Raw genomic sequence first — 20,291 nt, 5'->3', positions numbered from 1 at the left:
TCCAGTGATTGAAACCTCATGATGGACATGCAGGCCCTTTTTAATACCAGGACCTCAAAGTACATGTTAAGTACCATACATAGCAGTACATAAGGAGCGCAGGAATACACAAGAAACCGAGGGTGAGAGAGATTTGGTCCGTTCGATCCGTTCCATGTACGTTCTTTCTCCCAGTACTTAATACTCCGTATGATTTAGGTCCGTACACGGACCCTTACGTACAGCTCCCAACTGAACGTACAAGATGTGTCCGTAGCAAGAAGTACCCGCGGCCACCGTTGTCAAACTTAGGCGCAGTAGTGATGAAAATTACTTTAACTCTGCTCCTCCGACAGCGAGACGGCTGCACACTCACAGTGACAGTCAGTGCAGCAACCACACAACACAGACAGCGAGGCACACAAGAAGAGATTATTTAGCTCAGCGGCTCATTTATTACTTGGGAATTAAGTTCAATATATGAGCGGGTGTGTACGCGTGTTTTGTTATAATTACTCCGGGTCCGGATCCATGTGGTTAAATCTGTACCCTCGTAGAGTTGCATTTACCGCGATAACGTTGCAGACAGACAGCAGAACCAGTCCAGACTGTTACCACGTATTATACCAAACATCACGTCGGGTCCAAAAAATCTGTGGTTCTACATATTTTGGCTAAATTCTTCGGTTAACACGTGTGTGCAGAACCACCTCCATGTGGCGCGTGGCCCCAACGGGAGCAGAATTGGAGCGGAGAGCGAGTCGGTACGTAAATAACGTAGAGGAACTATGCGTGTCGATGGATTTACTGTACGTACTCTCTCACCCAAAACGTACACAAAATCAACCATACGTAAACAGTCCTTTAGCCTTACCTACCAGCAGAGCAGCCAAAACCTTCAAATCCTGCTTTCTTGACAAGGAAAAAAGATAAGAACAAAACAGGCCTGCAAAACCAGTTGCAACTTAGATGTTAACTGTTTCCCAAACAATGAGCCGGGACCCATGTTTGGGTCACAGGTCCTTTTTCCCTTTTTTTTAGATCGGCTATTTTCACTAATTTCTTTAAATCAGGCCGCGCTACTCCTCCCACAGTTTTGGTGGCATGCACTTGGGCCATATGTCAAATCGACCGGCTTAATTGGAACTCTTTGCTTGCATTTTGCTAAGAGATACGTTATATAGTTTAATTTATATGAATGTATTAGTGAATTAATTTTCTCCTTTGACTTGAATGGCAAAATGCAAAAATGTAACTTTTCCCAAATATGGAGATGACTGACATCATAGATTTCTGACGTCATAGACCACATGAGACTGACACAGTATGCACAAATATGGGCATTTCAAGATATGGATCTCCATATATGGGCATAAAATGGACAAGGACTGACACAGAGATCTCCATATATGGCCTTCATTTATTAGTGAATACATTTTCCCCCTTGACTTTAATGGGGAATATTCAAAGGTAAGACAGAATTTGAATATTCCACATGCAAGTCACTGAATATTCTATGGGTGTACTGTAGTGTACACCCATAGACTATAAAGAGAGAGACAGAGATACTGGGGTACACCCATGGACTGTAAAACGAATATGGACTATGGGAGCCGTGGCGTCACCCATTGGTTTCTGCAAAGCCGTTTTGAAGCCACTATTTAAGCAAATAAATGGCCACGATTGCAACCCCAACCAGTGTGCTATTGGTGGGTAGGGGAGCGAGGGGTGGGTTTTCACCCTGTGTAACCCAATCACAAGCCCGGAAAGTGAAATACCCTGGGTTTATCATACATTTTCAAATTAATGAGACCATAATTTGCAGAATTGCATTTCATGATAATTGAAAAAAGACAGTGTCTGAAAACCGAAGTATTTATGAAAATGTTTTATTAACGTAATAAAACTTGTCAAATACCCTTCTGCAAACAGTAGGAGGGGAAATAGCCTGTTAGGCTATTGAGAACGGCAGCGTTTTCATTACATCCTCATTGGCTTCACCCCCTGGTTATGCTTTGACTGTACAACCTGTACTGTTAACACATGTGTTAATAACGTATCCAATCAATCAGTAGATCAAACGAATGCTTGCCGCCTGGATGAGACCAGTAGCTGACCGGATAGTACGCTGACCACATACTGGTGTTGATTTTGGCTGGAGACAACACTTGTGTTGCATGTGTTTTCCCCTCTCTCTGCCCTCAGTTTCCTGTCTCAAATAAAGCAAAAAATAAAGGCTTCTTTAAGGCAGTTGATTCATGTTTTAAGTGGCTTCAGTCAGGATAACTGTGTTTGCAAATCCCTCCTTCAAACTCAAAAAGTATAGGATGTGCGATTGCACAAAAACAACAGCTTCTAGGGACTAAGAAGCTAGGGACTAAAACTACTCTCTACTACTCTGCCCAGTGCTTACTATCTGCACTGCAGTAGTGCAGTGTTTTCTCCCAAGTTTGATGCAGGCGTTAACCAAATCTGCCGTCAACAACACGTTTCCCATGTTCTGTGAGGCCATGCCGTCGCTGTGGATGTGGTGCTTTTGATGTGGGGGTGTGAGCAATATTCAGCTGACACTGAATATATGATTGATTAATGAACAACCATATCAAACCAACAAGAAAAAATGCAAAACTGCGTCAGAACCACGGAGACAAACTGCAAATAAAACTGCAAACTAAAACGGAATAAAAACCAGCTGTAGTTGTTGTGGGTTGCTCCTTTTCATTAGTGTCAAACTCGCAAACCCATCCGTTTCTCTGCCGATAAACAGTAATGTTACCGCCCTCAAACTAGAAGCCACCAATTCATACCTCCTAGATATAATGATAGTGTGTTGTTTATACAGATAATGATGATTGTCTTTATTGATATAGCACACAAAATGCAACTTAGTGCTTTACGCAGAAAGATACTTTTCAGTCACTTTTCAGTCTCTATGGAAGAGAGCATATAGGCTGAACACATGAACACCATCTTCCCTATTCTGGGGACAATCTCACCAAAGAGATTTGGGGGAAAAAAGAGCAGAAGTAATATACAGGTAGGGCCCTGGGGAACCCTAGTCAACTGCGTGTTGTTGATGTTGGGTGGAAACCTTGTACAGTATGTCCAAAGCCGTGCCGTTAGTATTATAAAAAAAACACATTTTAGAATAGCGAAAATAGCTGATCTACAAGCACGATGTGACCCGTGGTGGGCTTGTACATCTGCTATTAACCCTACTAGGGTTTTAAGTTGTTAATGCAAAACAATTACGTATGAATGATCACTGTATTCCAAAGTTGAGATTTTCAACCAGTAACAGAAGCCGTATACTGTATGTGTGACCTTTTCTCGCAGGTGATTCTGAGCTCCATGATCAGAGAGTGTGAGATCAAGGTGGAGAACAGAGGCATCGGAGACGCACAAGGGTGAGAGGGAACACACACACACACACACACACACACACACACACACACACACACACACCTCGCCAACACTCTGAACCCCCGGGCCATTACCCGACCACATTTTGTTAGAAAACTGCAATATAAAAAACATGCCTAGCACACGATTCTAAAGGCCTAGAATTATTGAATGCTTTAACCAGTGAAAAATAGCAGATCTACAAGCTCACAGCGCGGCACCGAGTGCCGCGCTGCGAGCTTGTATATCTGCTATTTTTGAAAATGTGTGCAAATCTTTGAATATATGTATTTTTAAAGCGAACGTTTATAACACAAATATTTGCTTCTGGGGGGTCCCTGGAACTAGATATTTTGAGATGCGGGTAGTCTCTTAAGAACAGACTAACTGAGTTCCATTTAAGTGAAAAGGACCTTTTCTTTGACGATGGCCGGCCAGATTGCTGACAGAAACATAGGTTTTTCAAAAAACCTTAGAAGGATTCAAAAGACACTTATAGAATCGGGTCAAAATTCTAATTTTCAAGATTTTTCAAAAATAGCAGATCTACAAGCTCGCAGCGCGGCACTCGGTGCCGCGCTGTGAGCTTGTACATCTGCTATTTTTCACTGGTTAAAGCATTCAATAATTCTAGGCCTAAATGGGTTAATTAATTAATTAATTAATGTACCCTCATTTGCGTTAAACATTGCCCTAGCACAAAGCATGTCCACTCTCACCAACACGCACGCACACACGCTGATTTTGGAAACAGCAGTTCACATCGCCGTAGCAACGTGGGCAGCAAGTGTTTGCTTTCAACAAACAGAGGTGGAAGAAGTACTCACATTCGAACTCAAGTAAAAGCCGTAATACCACAATGTAGAAGTACATACTTTTACAGTTTCTATGGTATTTAAAGTACTCATCATGCAGAATGTGTAATAATTGTATAGGTTTTTTCTTTCTATTTTTCCACATTTTTCTAAAATAGCCAATCTACTGTACAGCTTACATTGCATCGCAATGTGATGCACAGTGAGCTTGTAAATTGGCTTTTTTCAAATCCCCTAGGTATAACTTAACTGTTTATTATATGTTTCGTTACAATAACCTAAATCCAACTACCAACTGTCAAATAATCGTAGTGGTGTAAAAAGTACAATATCTGAGGTGTAGTACAGCATAGAAGTATAATAAAACATAACAAAATGAACTTAAGCAAAGTAGTACCTCAAAATGCTACTTAAGTACTTGCGTAAGTGGACTTAGTTATTTCCAGCACTGTTGTGGTGGCGGTGGGAAGACGGGGAGAGGAGAGGAGAGGAGGGGAGGAAAGAGAAGAAGTTGCTCAACAGAGCAAGGACTGGGCCTGTACTGAGGACTTAAACTCCTGGGAGAGACAGGGGCTTTGTGAGGGAGGAGATAGGAGCCAGATAACCACTTTTTCTTTTTTTAATAGATTTGTTTTGGGGGTTTTATGCCTTTATTGATAGGACAGTAGACTGACAGGAAATGGGGGAAGGGGGGGTGATACGCAGCAAAGGTCGTCTGGATCGGGAATCGAACCGGCGACACCGCCAGGTATCCATGCCTATGTGGTAATGCCTAAGTGGTATGCGCCTGGACCAGTAGGCCAGTGCGCCCACTGGCCTACTGGTCCAGGCGCATACCCCAATACCCATTTAACCACTTAACCATTTGTATTCTGGGGGAAAAGACACTAACTAGTATAGAGCCCTGAGGGACCCCGCTCGACAACGTATGGTTAAAGTGGTTCAGCTGTTGGGAGAGACCTTGGGCTTAGCGAGGGAGGAGAAGAGACATATTTAAAGCCTGCTGGAACCACGCCCACTGTGTGGGTATCTTCAGAGAGAGAGAGATGAGAGGGGGAGAGAGAGAGAGAGAGAGAGATGAAATGAGAGGGAGAGATGGGTGGTTTTGGTGTATTTATTAAGGCAGTTGGGACACAAGCCATAATGTGGGTGTCTTTTAAGAGATGTTTCTCCATCTTGCAAACATGTGTTCTCGGCTCATTAAAGGGAGATGTGTGTGTGTGTGTGTGTGTGTGTGTGTGTGTGTGTGTGTGTGTGTGTGTGTGTGTGTGTGTGTGTGTGTGTGTGTGTGTGTGTGTGTGTGTGTGTGTGTGTGTGTGTGTGTGTGTGTGTGTGTGTGTGTGTGTGTGTGTGCGTGCGCAACATGTGTGCCTGTGCATTTGTGCAATGCTTGTGCACGCACACGCACCGATACAGTTGTGTGTGTGACTTGTTGTGTTTCTGTAAGCCTGGAGTTAAACTCTTGAGGTCGGTGAGCGTACCCAGTGACTCTCTGTGCCCCCTCTCATTTTGTTTTATTTACAGTTTTCCATTTGAACCATGGCATCCCTATTCTGGGGGTGGGCATTTACCAAAAATAGCATATCACGCATTATGAGTTTGTAGATCTGCGTACTGTGCTTTGATCTGCGTGACAATTACAGTTACAACTCGGGTCCGTCTTAGCCAAGTATAGAGGTTTTTAAGTGTTTTTAACCTGATGACCGATAAGTTGGGTCTTCATTTCTTTCCAGGCCTTATTGTTGCATCTAAACAGAATGTCGCAACACCGATGTCTGTTTTCTGTTAAGTTTTATTTTATTGTTTTTTAGCCCACTTTGATTTAATTTGAACTTCCTGGTACTGCGTTTTGTCGCTAAACCACCATTATAAGCTCAGAACCCCACTGCCTAGTGCCTACTGGCTGAAATACCTTTTTTTCCCCCTGGTGCTGTCGGGCAGAAACCCTGTATCTCCATTTTTCAACTTTCAATGTTATGTTCGAATATTAATGCCGTACTTCCATCACACAAGAGTGACGCACAGAAGTAGTGAAAACAGCAGCTCACTACCACAACGCATTGCATCGCGTTGAGTTGTTTAGTTTGTAGATCTGCTATTTTTTTCATTTTAACGTTTATAAAATAATTTTAAAAAGTGATGTTTTTTGGACATACTGTACAACAGTGGTTCTCAAAGTGGATTCCAGGGACTCTGTGGGTTCCTTTAGGGAGTGGTCTAAATTGACCCATACAAGTCTGTAACTCTGACAGTGTACAAATGGAACCAAATGAACGCTAACGGGTTCATTTGGTTCCATTTGTACACTGTCAGAGTTAAGGGGAGACCTTGAAATATGAACGTTTGAGAAACACTGCTGTACAAGGTTTCCACCCGACAGCACTGTTTTTTGTTTTTTTTGTTCTTGGCACCAGGCGTTTCTCTCAGCCTCTGTGAGGAAGCCGTTTGGTAGTGATTTAGGCCTGCCTGCTTTCATTGGCTCTCTTGACGTTGTACAAAGACGCCTCTGGTTTGCATCAGCTGTGTGAAAGGAACTAAGTACACATAGGTGCTTGAGTATTTTTTTATTTTTTTACTTTATTTGAGCATTTCTGAGCTTGAAGTTTACTTCTGCTCAGCTCCATCTAAGAGGCAAATTATTGCACTTTTTTACTCCACTAGAATTATTTGACAACATCAGTTACTAATTACTTTGCGGATTAAAAGGATTATATTACACACATGCACATTAGCCAATACTTTTATGCCTTTACTCAAAAACCTAAAACTTTGAATACAGGCCTCTTAGTAACAAGTAAGTAACAAGAGTATTTCTAACATCATGGTATTGCTACTTTTACTTACTAAGTAAAACACACTTCTCCCCACCGCTGACTGCGTGTGTGTGAATGGTTGTACATCATGTTGTTGCAATCTTCTGACTCCGCTCGTCTCGTTTTGATGTGTGTGCTCGGGAGACACCCCGCCTCTGACTGTCAACACATTCTTGTGTAATCAAAAGTGATGCTTTGAACTGCCTTGCTTTTTGAATCTCTCCGCTCTATGACTCGTAAATTAATTTACAGAGTGTCATTCAGTCATTTCTTTAATGGCGCTAATGCACACAGGAGGAAAGACTCGTCAGCAGAGACTAAGCTCGTGAGCGACTAGTGTTTTGTTGTTGTCAGGCAGAAACCTCACATCTCCATATTTGAAAGTTTCTTTGTTTTAGTTTTTTCATCTAACAAAAGTGTTGCACGCTAGTAGTAGCCAATCTCGTCTTGTCGTAGTGGGCTTGTAGATGGGCTATTTTAACTATATTTAAATAATAATTAAAAAAGGAATGGTTTTGGACTTACAAGGTTTCAACCCGATAACGAGGATTTCTTTCATCGGGGCATAGCGTTGCTGTTCACACAGTTTGAACTGAGTTTAAGACGCTCTGGTGCAGCATTTAATTCGAACGGATGGATTTAAACGATTGTTTCACATTTATTTGTTGATATTATGTATACAGTATATGAATAGATACAAATTATCCCGATCCCAAAAACAAAAAAACATTCTTCAAGATGATTTGATCAATAGAAAAAGTAATCAACTGGATAATCGCTAAGAAAATAGTCGATAGTTACAGCGTCAATAAGGAGTCCCACAGGGCTGGTGGCGGAAATCTTTGAATTCCATGGTTGAGTCTACTTTGTGTAGATGTGTGACTCTGTGTCACTGTGTGTCAGTCCTCCATGTGGGGTGACAGCAGTTTGCCAGAGGAGCTCTATCTGTGTGTAAGAAAAGAGGAAGTGAACAATCCGTTGGACTGTAAAGATCAGGAGAGGCTTTCTCAGCAAACAGCAGTAAGACAAACACAGTAGTGCCTGTTGAGTCCCTTCAATTCCTACTGTGTCAAGAGAAATGTTCCAGTAGCGTTGTCTGCATCTTGTCTAATGGTCAGTCTCATAGTTTAACCATGCTGAAAAAAGAAAATAAATGTAAGGATGGGGAAGTTTTGCTCTGTAGTGAACACAACACTCACACCCATCTGATCTGTAACGGGTGTCATCTGTGTACTTAAATGTCACACGATTAGTCGATTACCTTGATCTCTGATCCCTGAAGAAGCTCAGTTTGTCCGAAACGTCGGTCTGTTTGGAGTCTCGTGTCCTAAAATAAATGACTGGCTACGGGTCTTTCATCCTTCTAGTGTTCATACCGTTGGCCTGCACCTCTCAAGGACTACTGGTGTGCGTTGCACCCCTTGTTACATTAGTGAACACTTTCCATTTAACCAATCTCAACCTCCCGCTCCTATTTTGGCCGTGCCATTGTAGGTGAGGAAAAGTCTGCATAGCTGACTCGTAACCCATTCTTTTTTTTTGTTTCTTTTTTTTTTTTTACTTCTGGTTTTGAATTTCATTTCAATTTAGTTTGAATTTGTTTTTAAAGTGGGGTTGCTATGTTAGTTTAGCTTTTATTTTGTGAAAAGGCTTAGTTTTCATTTGGTATTATTAGTTTTGGTTGTAGTTCTTGTTTTATTCAGGACGAGATTCAAAAACGTCAGAAAATTGTAAAAATAGAAGATCTCAGTCCAAGCTTGTAGCTCACAAGCTTCAGTTTATCATTTTGTGTAAAGCCTAATTTTCTTTCTTTTTTTTTCTTTTTTTTTTTTTTTAGATAACACACTTTTTAATATTCATTACTTTGCTATGTTTTAGTAAATTATTTTGTTAGTTTTCTATATTCTGATCTGATTAGTAATCATTGCTATAGAGTGTTTGTTCAGCAACTCCAATCGCCCATTTCATGAGAAAGTACCCGTTTATCAGCTTCGATTTGATAGTATGACAGTTACAATTTAGTCTGCTCACTTATTTGTGTCATCACTTCCAATTTCCAATAATTAAGTCCTGTGTGAGTTCTCTCTCCTTTTAGTAATCCTCACCTGAAAATGCATTGATCTGTTCACTAAAGAGCTGGAGAGACAGTGAGACAGAACATAGTGCTCTCATTTTATTTTAACAACAAAACAAATTCAACCTGCTCTCTGCGTTGCCGTGTCCCCTCAGCTCGGTGTCCATCGCCTCCAGCCTGGTGGGGGAAGACGCCAAGAGCAAGTTCCTGAACAAGATGGGTCAGCTGACCACGTCTGGGGCCATGCTCGCCAACGTCTTCCAGAGGAAGAAGTGAACGGGAACGTCCCCAGCTTGCAACAACTGCGTATCCTCTGCTCTCTCTAGGGGACCGCCCTGGGGCCAACGGACATATAAGCGCAAGCATCGCCTTCCTCTTCAATGCAACCGTATAACTGTCTCAACCTGACCGCCAGGTGGCTCAAATGGACCCTTAACGGCTCCGTAACTCTGGGAGTGTACGAATGGAAACCGAACCGTCCCGTACACTCTCAGAGTTAAATTAACACTGATGATTGTATGGTATAGCTCGGGGGCCCCAGAGGTTTTAAAAAGAAAATGGTGTCAAATGGGGGGGGGGGGGGCGTGGCCTAATTATGCATATCTAACCGGGGAACCTCGAAAATGAATATGGTTTTAGAATCACCGCTGTAAACACGTTTATGTCAATTTGGCGAAATGGCCGCCGGTAACGCCAGCAGGTACCGTGGGAGAAACGGAAGGTTTGGCTGCACACGCATAAGTGTTCAGTGGAGCTGGTTAAAGGCATAGTATGTAACGTGTCCCTGTGTTTACATAACAACACAATACACGTGTTACCCATCATGTGTCGTAGTGTGGTGGTGTTTACCTGCACGGTGCATACATACACACGCTGCTGCCTTCTCGCTGTAGTTTGGTGTTTTCACTGTTCGTTTTTCTAGACCATATGTTTTCTGGGCTACCAAAACAGACAGTGAAAACACCAAAATACAGCGAAAGGGCAGAGTGTGTATGCACCATGCAGGTAATAACTGATAACTGCTGGTATAGAGGGAAATGATGTATAAAAAAATATGTTGTTTACTTATGTAACGGACCACAGGGCAAAGTTACATGCTATACCTTTAAAGTAGCTTCTGCATTTACTTTGACAGCCTTTTACAACATTGAGACAGTCTGCTCTTCCTGTTTCCAATCCTTTGTTCCTCGGTCATGATGTAAAGATGTCAGCTTGAATGTGTGAGTCCACAGATGGCGCCTTTTGAGTTGACAGCAACAGTCTTCCATGTATTTCTATGGTAAAGATGATGGTGTGCTTGCTCCTCTTCTTAGCACCGACCAGGGCGCGTCACAACCCGATAATTTGCAACCCGACGTTGAATCGTTATCACAACCATGAGAAACCCTTGTTTCAGCTAAGCTATTTATGCTAATAATGCAGATGACAGATTGCTTGAGCAGTGAGCACCTCAATGGTTGATCATGCTGTGTGCGAGCGCTATGGACATGATCTCCAAAGCTCTCCTCAGCTCAAAAGGCGTTCTCTGTGGACACAGGCCCTTATCAAAGGAGTTTGTCAGTTTGTTTTTACGGTATGCACGAATGTCAATGCGGTTCTCATTTCAAAACGAAGGAGAGATTAAGAGACAAGAGAGGGAGAGAATGGACAGTATTGATATTTTGCCAGCGATGGAACAACGGGCCCGGGTGTTTAACGCATTAGCCTACTGTATTTCTGAAGTTCAGAATTGTATAATTGTTTTGGAATTTAACATTTTTAATCCCCAGTCACTTGTTTTCCAGAGGAGATTCATTTGTGTCGTGGTCAAATAAATCTGCTCTGGAAAGAAGACTGAACTTAGCCTACTGGATTGATAGATTTTTTTGTTTGTTTGTTTCAAATGGGCACCATTTTGGAACCAAGGCTTCTCTGACAGTTGCATTGAATTCCGTTTGTAGAGTTGGATTCTACACAAAACCTTGAACTTTCCGGAACATTCCGGACCTTTGTCCAGAATGCCACTGTATGTCTGCAAAGCCTGTACTTTGTCACACGACAGGTCGCCATAAAAAATGGCAGACCTTCAAGATCACAACATGTCACATGTGCGACGCGTCGTGTCGTCGACTATTTTCGACGTGTGACACCGTCGTGCGACGAAGCATAAATTAGGCTTAAGGCTCTGAGAAGTGATCACCTACTTGAAGTAAATTTAAAAAAAAGAAAGACGAAAAAATCAACATACCGTATGTATACAGTATATATATATATATATCGTCTTGCCTTTATTTCATCAAAGTCTGTCTCTGGTCTTTGTTTTGATAGCTTCTATTTTATAAATTATTTATGTCTTAATAAAGAAAAGAAAAGCTTACTTTATTCCAACCTCCAAAGAAATTTGCACTCACTTTATTATGTTCACTTTATCTCTTTTTTTGTTTTGGTTGTATTTTATTTCAGTCCTGCATACAGTATATACTGTATATATACAGTATATATTTTACATAATTATGAACATTAATTCTACCACTACCTTTTTTTTTGTGTTTTTCTTTTCTTTCGGTTGATATGTGTTGACAATGTGAAGCCTAGGGGAACCCTGGTCATTTGGTCCCCGTCCATAAAGGCCAATAATACATCCTTCTGCCGACGTGCAAACCTTTCATAATTGACGTCATTGAGAACTTCTGATGGGCGATCTCAGAACTTTTTTCTCAGACCTCGTGCACCCTCAAGATGTCCTGACTCTCCGAACTAAAGTTCAGAAAGCCTGTCCGAACGCTGACGTCGGAAGGAGCATGTGTTGACCTTTACTCTCTGTCTTGGATCTGTATGTGTTGCAGTGTCTCTGATAATTCACCTCCCGCACTTTTTTCGTTTTGTTCTGACAGTTCTGTAAACTTGTCTGATTGTTGGGTTTAGTTCTTCTTTTCATTGTTTTTTTGGACTTGCTCGAAGAGAAAGGGTAAATATCTGTACTATACACTGACCTGAAGAGGATGATGTCCATAAGATGTACATTTGAAATCGGTGTCATGGCGTAAATAAAATGATGGAGATCAATTGTGTACTTAAACAGTATTCCTCTGGAAGTCTTCTTGACTTACTGCTGCACTCCACCTATTGTAAAAAATGAATGTATGTACTGTATGGGTGTAACAGTTCATCCAACAAATCCATTTAATTGATTATCTTACAATAAATGCACAAAATCTCTAAGTCCATCCCGTCTGTACTACACGTATCTCGAGAACTGTCAGGCTGACCGACTACAAACTTGCCGTACGCGTCACCGACAACCTGAGGGAGTTGAGAGTCTGGCCTCGAGTCAGTGGGATAGTCTGTTGTCCAGAACAGCCAATCCGACTGATATACAGTAGGTATACAGTATATGGAGATCTGGTTGTGCAGAACTGCAGATCCGACCACGTTGCCCATATATATGGTTAGAAAGAGTAGATGACACCGACCGACTTCAAACCTGGCACACGCATCTGCAAGGACTTGAGCGAGTGCAGTACCCGACGCCGAGTCGATCAGATAGGCGGTTGTGCATATATAGGCTTATATGGAGTACTCTGGTACAATGGGTATCGCATAACCCATGCATATTTGCATCATACCCGAGTAGGCTGTCCATTAGTATGAAAAAGGGGTTAAGTGGTTAGGAATTATCCATTTAGTCGATTATAACAAAATCTGTTCGCATCAATTCATTGATAGAAAAAAGATATATTAAAATACACACGTTTTTATTAATCAAAAAAGTAATCGATTGAACTATCGGAAAGAAAATAATGGATAGTAAGCGGCCCTAGATGTGTGTATCAGCTTGTGCATCAGCAATGAAGAAACAACCACAACTCCTGAATTGCGTTCCACGGCTCAAAGTGTGGACAGGTGTTGAGGGCTGTAAATCAAAGCCATCGGGCAGACAAACACACACACTCCCTTTGTCACCAGCCCATAATTCCATGCCTTTGATGTAGGCCATTGTCTGACCAGTACAACGGACCAAAGTCCGCCAGATGGGACATTCCCTTAACTTGGCCCAAATAAATAGAGATAGACCAGCGCAGCTCCACATGCCTGTAAAGCCATGCCATTTAGCCAATTGTTAACATGTCATCCACTATCAGTAATGAGACGAGTCTGGCCTCATGTACACGTCTCTACAATACCATTGGGTTTGCGGTCTGGCCAGGAACCACATGTCCTCAGAAGGATACAAGGATGGATATTACACCTGTCTTTAACTGGATTAAACACCCCGCACACTGATAAAACTAGATTAAAAAACACCCACACAATAGAACTAGATAAAATAAAACATGCATACATTGATTAAAAACACCCTCACACTGTTTTATGATGAGACTATTTTATTAGTTTTACTAATAAAATAACCAAAACATGCCTTAATACAGCTTATATCCTGAATATTCTTTCACAATCTTGGAATAGCAGACATCACCTCAACAATAACCTGCACTATTAGAAAAGTGAATCACCTCCTCAATATGTATAAACAATATAGGCCTATATATAAAACATAATTACAATGTCAACAAGTTCAGTGGTCCATTTGAAGCCACGTATATTGCCGGGGAAAAAATATAAAAAACCAAAGAGCAACATCAGACACCTGTATTTAACCAAAACTTATAGCGTCCCTATTCTGGGGGTGAACATTCGGCGAAAACAGCCCACGTGTTGTGAACTTGCAGATCACCTGTTTTCGCGAGATTTGGTGCAGAGCTAAAAGAAAAGGAGCAGACCTAGTATAGAGCCCTGGGGGACCCCCAGTCAACAAAGTATATCGTCTCTGTCGGGTGGAAACCTCCATCATGTCCAAAACTGTTACTTTTCAGGATTTAAATTCAAAAATAGCAAAAGTAGCAGATCTTGTGGGCAAAAACACTAAACGTTATATAAGGTGTCTGCCCGAGCAGCCCGACAACAATACAGTTTTAAGTGGTTAAAAGTCCATTCCTTTTAAACAGAAGTCCTATTTAAATAGTGAAACAAACTATTCAAGCTCGATTGAGCTTTTTCTTCTTTTTTTTCCCCTTTTTTATTATTTTTTTTATTTTGAAATAATTTTGAAAACATTTAGGCCTATAAGAACCCATAAAAATGGGACCCATGAAGATGGGTCCCGAACGGGTGCATCTCTCCACTCCGACATGTCTCCTTTCCGACATGTCTCCATTCCGACACTAACCCTATCTCTACCCCTACCCTAAACCTTAGGCCCATGGGGAGTGTCGCCACTCCGACAATAAGAAGTCCATTTCGGAGTGGCGACATGTCGGAATGGAGAGAGCCTCCCGTCCCGAACCATGGTTTGGGAAACACTGCATTAGACCAGCCAGGTGACAACAAGTCAAGTTGGCAATAAGGACATTTATTTGGGGTGAAAAGTTAACATTTGCAATAATAAATAGACTGTGATAGCCCACAGTAGTAGCGGAATGCAAGCTAATAATTAGCACAGGGTTTCTGAGGGTCGGGCCAAGCCCATGGGGGGGTGGAGGGATGGGGGGTACAGTCTGTCTGTGTGTGTGTGTGTGTGTGTGTGTGTGTGTGTGTGTGTGTGTGTGTGTGTGTGTGTGTGTGCGCGTGCCCGTCTCCATTTCTGATTTGGAATTTGCATTAGGAGAGACAATTGCTGTTCACCATTGTTAACACTTCCACTTGAACACTACAACCCTATAGGCTACTTGTGGTTGGCTGGAGTCTCTCAGGGCTCTATTGTCTTTTCTGTTTTCGCTCTACATCAGGGGTGGGCAACTTTAATGATAGAGAGGGCCACTATATTTCCACACTGACTCCAGAGGGCCACATTGCATATGCTATCGTAAATACTATCGTAATTTAACTTTTTTCTCTCGTAAATTAATGCCCTACTCACGTCATCCTATGTCACACAAAAGTAGCGAAAATAGCCGACCTACAAGCTCAAGTAAATCTGATATTTTCGCTACTTTTGAATTCTAATCCTGAATCCTTTTTTGCCATTTCTGAATTGGAATCCTGAAAAGTTTTTTTTTTTCTTTTTTCAAATGCATTTAGTTATACTTATGTTAACTTTATGTACAGACTGAAGTAATTGAAGAGTGTCACATTTGGATGTTTAGAACAGCTGAAATCAATTATATATCAGTATTCTGATATTAATCTGCGGGCCGCATTAGGTGAAGGTGGGGGCCGCATGTGGCCCCCGGGCCGTCATGTATGCTCTACATTAAATATCTGCAAATAGCCGATCTACAAGCTCACGCATTTCGAGCTTGTAGATCAGATTTTCTGAGAAAGTTTTCACCACAATACGGATGCTGGGGTTTAAGTGGTTAATATGAACCACTCGAGCCCTAAAAAATATAGCCAATCCACATCGTTATGTGTTATTGAGCTTGTAGATCTGCTATTTTAGAAAAGGATTTATGTTCAGAAGATTTATATTGAATATTTTCCCAAAATATGGAAGCCAGGCTTAATGTGGTTAATGTTTATGATAATATGCCTGTGCAGACATGCAAGTATGTATGGACAGTATGTGCTGACTTGCATGACTAATAGTTGTACACTTGCATCTATTTCATTTCGTTCAGATGTGCTCTGCACTGCAGCCGTGTGTGTGTGTGTGTGTGTGTGTGTGTGTGTGTGTGTGCGTGCGTGCGTGCGTGCGTGCGTGCGTGTGTTTTGTGTGTGCGTTTGTGTGCACAGAAATGGCGTCAAGAGGGAGCTCTTAGTCATGTGAATGACTGGGTGAGTCAGAGATCATGTCTGTTTCCAAAGCAAGCTAGGAACACAAATCCAAGCCTAAAACCACCAGAACGCCATGGCCCAAGTTGTTATTGCCCTCTCTGCTCTGTGTGTGTGTGTGTGTGTGCGTGTATGTGTGCGTGCGTGCGTGCGTGTGTGTGTGTGTGTGTGTATGTGTGTGTGTGTGTGTGCGTGTGTGCGTGCACATGTGCGTGTTTTCAGGGGATGTGGTTCCCAAAAAATTAAGTTTCGTCCGAAAGCATGCATGAACTCCAGACTGGCTATTTTCTTCCGTAGTGTGACTGTGTGAGTATGTGTGTTTTATTAGTGGAAAGTTGCATTCCAGAGACTTACAGCCTGTGAGTGTGTGCGCGCTGCATGCGTGCGCGCCGTGCGAGAGAAAACAAAACGTGCAATGTATAGCAACACATGCACACATGGTTGTGCGCTCTCTGTCATGCAGGCCATGTTTAAGCATCAGCTCATAAAACAGCATGGCTGCCCGCATGAAAAAAGAGACAACCCTCTGTAACTATGTTGCCGACATCAAAACAAGCCTGGCTGCATGTGTGACTTCTGTTAGTAACGACCTCAAAGGCCTCTAAGCATGATGGCAGCGACGGACTCTTAAAGGAGTAGTTCACCCCCAAAATGACTTTTTTTTCCTATTGATTAGTCACACCATGGAGACTTGAGTTCAATAATATTCTTGTTGTATTCGTCACAGACAAAAAAAAAAAACATTTTAGGGTCAAGGGTCAAGTAAATGTACTCCCTTTGATTCTAACACAAATGCATTTGAGTCCCCATTCAGGGCCTTGTATTTGGGTCCTCATCCAGGCCCATACATTTGGGTCCCCATCCAGAATCAATGGGGGTAAATTTACTATAATATTTATTTTTGTCTTAGGAATGTGACAAATACAACAAAATATTATTGAACTCAAGTCTCCATGGTGTGAGTAATCAATAGAAAAAAGGTCATTTTGGGGATGAACTACTCAACCCCAGTACTTGAGTCAAAGTATAGATACTCCTGGTCAAATATTACTCCACTTGCAAGTGAAAGTTACTCTGTCAGAATTGAACTCAAGTAGCTCAAATTTAAAGTGGCCCACTGGAAGTGTCCAAAAGTGCAAAATACAAAGTCGATTTACTAGAATTTAGACATTTTTACGGAAAGTTTAAAAAATATAGCAATGAAAATATAGCTGATCTACTACAAGCTCACAACGTGTCACATTGTAACTGCTATTTTCACCATATTTTAAATTCGTGAATTCATGGTGTATGTTTGTCCCCTTCCTAGAAATGTAGTGGAGTGAGTCAGCAGTATCCAAAAATACCAGATATAAAAAAGAATGACTCAAATAAATGTAGTTATAGTTACTGTCCATACATGATCAATGTAGGCCATACGGGTTAAGCGGTGGTGCTGCATGTGTATGTAAGCTCTGCATGAGTGTAAAGCGTGTGCGCACAGTCAAGCTGAGGTTTTTGTGATTGCTAAGAGAGTCAAATCTAGCTCCTAATTGCAACTGTGTGCTCGATGCAGAGAGGCCCTGCCCGCAAAACTGCCCCACTCAGCATGTTTTTACGGGAAGGGGAGGAGAGAGGGGGAGAGAGAGAGAGAGAGAGAGAGAGAGAGAGAGTGGGGGGGAGAGAGAGCATGGCTTACCGTTACTACTAGTTCAGTCTCATTACTATTCTCCTGTCGTCCCCCGTAAATTCTTCATTTATGTAGGAATGTTTTCCAAGGGTTGTGCGTCTTTATTTGTCCACTGTTGGGTTGTTTTAAGTTATATTGGCATGCTGTAATATTTTTGTAAGGATTGTGCATTGGTTATGCACATCAAATAAAGTGATATTTTCTTCATAAGGCTTCTGTGCAGTAACTGTTTCTTTTTTTTCTTCTTTTTTTTAACATAACTAAAACCGCTGTGTTTTTCTCCTGCTCTCATTCCACAGTCCACTGTCATTCTTCAAGAAGGCAGAACTCATCCCATATGTTCTACTTGTACCGAATGACACTGAAGTTGTGAGTTAACCACTTGTAAGCCCTCTATTTTACCCATAGCAAGTGAGCCCCCAGGGGCACAGACATGCAAAATGACACTGGTGTTGTAGATCTGCTATTTCATTCTGTGTGACCGCACCGACTAACATCCCTCAACCTGCTCTTGTCTTCCAACCTGTCCTTTTCTAGCCCCCCGTGACCCCCACCTACACACCCACAGCTGTAATGTAATATTTGCATAACCGTCTTCTTGACAACATTTTCTTCAGCCTTTCCTCATCTCTCTCTCTCTCTCTCTCTCTCTCTCTCTCTCTCTCTCTCTCTCTCTCCCCTCTATGCCGTGCCACGGTAGACCCAGTGTAATCTGTCATGCAAATCTGGAGGCTAACATAAGTGCACACACAACCCCTCTTTCCTGGGAATGAAATGTTAGTTCCCCCGGAGGCACTGCTGCTCCCTCCACTAGCCACTATCCAGGTAAACAAACCTGTGTGGAACCTTTAAAGGGCAACCGGAAAACACTGGGCCCCAGGGAACACTGGGCACCTTTTTTGATCTACTATACAGTATCTTTTTAATATTGTATATTTGATGTTATATCTACATTTATGTTTCAAATGATGGGCCAACTATGTATAATACTATGTTAATCACATTCGTGGACTAATTTTTCTACATGCTACAAATTGCTACAAAAAAATCATTTTGGGCATAAACAAGAAGTTGAAGGGTATATTTAGTTATGATAATGATGTGCAATGTGTAGGTTCAAATCATGTATACTTTACATTATCACCATTTCCCAAAGCAAAACATTTGGAAAAAACAGCTACAGTAATTTAACATTGAGGTGTCCACAAGGTTTATGTGCCAATGGTTAGTATCATGTGATACTACTAACATGATACTGACCATGATGCTGAGTCTGCTGACATGATACGGACCATGATACTGACCATGAAATGACCATGATGCTGACATGATACTGACATGATACTGACCATGATACTGACATGACACTGACCATGATACTGACCATGATACTGACATGATACTGACATGATTCTGACCATGATACTGACATGATACTGACCATGATACTGACATGATACTGACCATGATGCTGAGTCTGCTGACATGATACTGACCATGATACGGACCATGATACTGACATGATATACTGACCATGATACTGACATGATACTGACCATGATACTGACCATGATACTGACCATGATACTGACGTGATACTGACCATGATACTGACCATGATACTGACATGATACTGACCATGATACTGACATGATACTGACCATGATACTGACATGATACTGACCATGATACTGACATGATACTGACCATGATACTGACATGTCACATGACACTGACCATGATGCTGAGTCTGCTGACATGATACTGACCATACTGATATGATACTGACCATGATACTGACATGATATTGACCATGATATTGAAATTATACTGACATGATGCTGACCATGATTGGGCAGCCAAAGCTGAGTGAGCCTGCCTGGGGAACCAGAGCCCCTGGTTGCAGGTACGATTCCAGGCCAGCAATGTGTCGAAGTGTCCCTGAGCAAGACACCTAACCCCTAATTGCTCCCCCCCATGCGCTCTTCTGTGGGCAGCACTCAGCTGGGTTAAGCTATACTTTCTATGTGCTTTAGTTCTATATTTTTATGAATTCTGAATGAATTAATGATTTTGTCTGGAGGGCCAAATTGTCATGTGAAGCTTGACCAATCCTCAATTCTGCATGCACGGGACATACAGGACAGAAATTGCCACTCCTTGAGAATCTATGCGAATCCTCAAAAAAAACATGTACGGGACAGACAAAAGCCACTCCTTGGAAGCGGCTTTCACCGCTTCAAAAATGATACTGACCATGATTTGAGAGAGCTTATCAAGCTCTTCACACACAGTCCACCTGGATAGGCAACTAGCTCTGGTCCATAGCATTAGCAAATTCTCTATAATGTTATGCTATACACTGTATGTAAGGGACCCTACTGTGTTTCCTATTGCAGGTGAGTGAATAGACGTTTTTCAGTCTGATGGATTTCTTTTTTGTTTTATGGCAAAAACAAAAGTGGGGTTTAGGTGAGGTTCTGAGAGACTTCCCAGACTGGGTCTGAAACATTAAGAATGTACTTGCTATGAACCAAATGGACCCTTACATGCCCTCAGAGTAGACCCATATAGGTTCTCAAACATTTTATAGCTCGAGACCCAAAAGAGAAATTTAATGTCTGCCTGCAGGGCCCAAATTAGTGAATGCGTTGCAAAGTGATTCATGGAATTTAATACATTTTTTTCTAATGATTAAAAATTCTGAAAAAAAATATAGGCCTATATTTTGTTTATTCTTTTGAAATAATAATACATAAATCAAAATAAAAAGGGGGAAAGGGGATAGG

At 41.7% G+C, this 20,291-nt stretch overlaps 1 protein-coding gene across 1 annotated transcript in view; it reads left to right on the top strand.

Annotated features, from left to right (window-relative positions):
* The window catches only part of relch (RAB11 binding and LisH domain, coiled-coil and HEAT repeat containing), a 96,166-nt gene extending 86,551 nt beyond the window's left edge, over positions 1–9,615 (top strand). The window contains exons 31-32 of the mRNA XM_080752004.1: positions 3,316–3,386; positions 9,239–9,615. Of these exons, the coding sequence (XP_080608130.1) occupies positions 3,316–3,386; positions 9,239–9,359 (192 nt within the window). The 3' untranslated portion in view covers positions 9,360–9,615. The remainder of the gene's footprint in view (positions 1–3,315; positions 3,387–9,238) is intronic.
* Positions 9,616–20,291: the final 10,676 nt, after the last annotated feature.

This window comes from Nannobrachium achirus, assembly GCF_963921795.1.
Source record: "Nannobrachium achirus genome assembly, chromosome: 21".
In the NCBI taxonomy this organism is placed as follows: Eukaryota; Metazoa; Chordata; class Actinopteri; order Myctophiformes; family Myctophidae; genus Nannobrachium; species Nannobrachium achirus.
The sequence above is the reverse complement of the archived record's forward strand: the minus strand, read 5'-3'. Positions and strand labels throughout refer to the sequence as shown.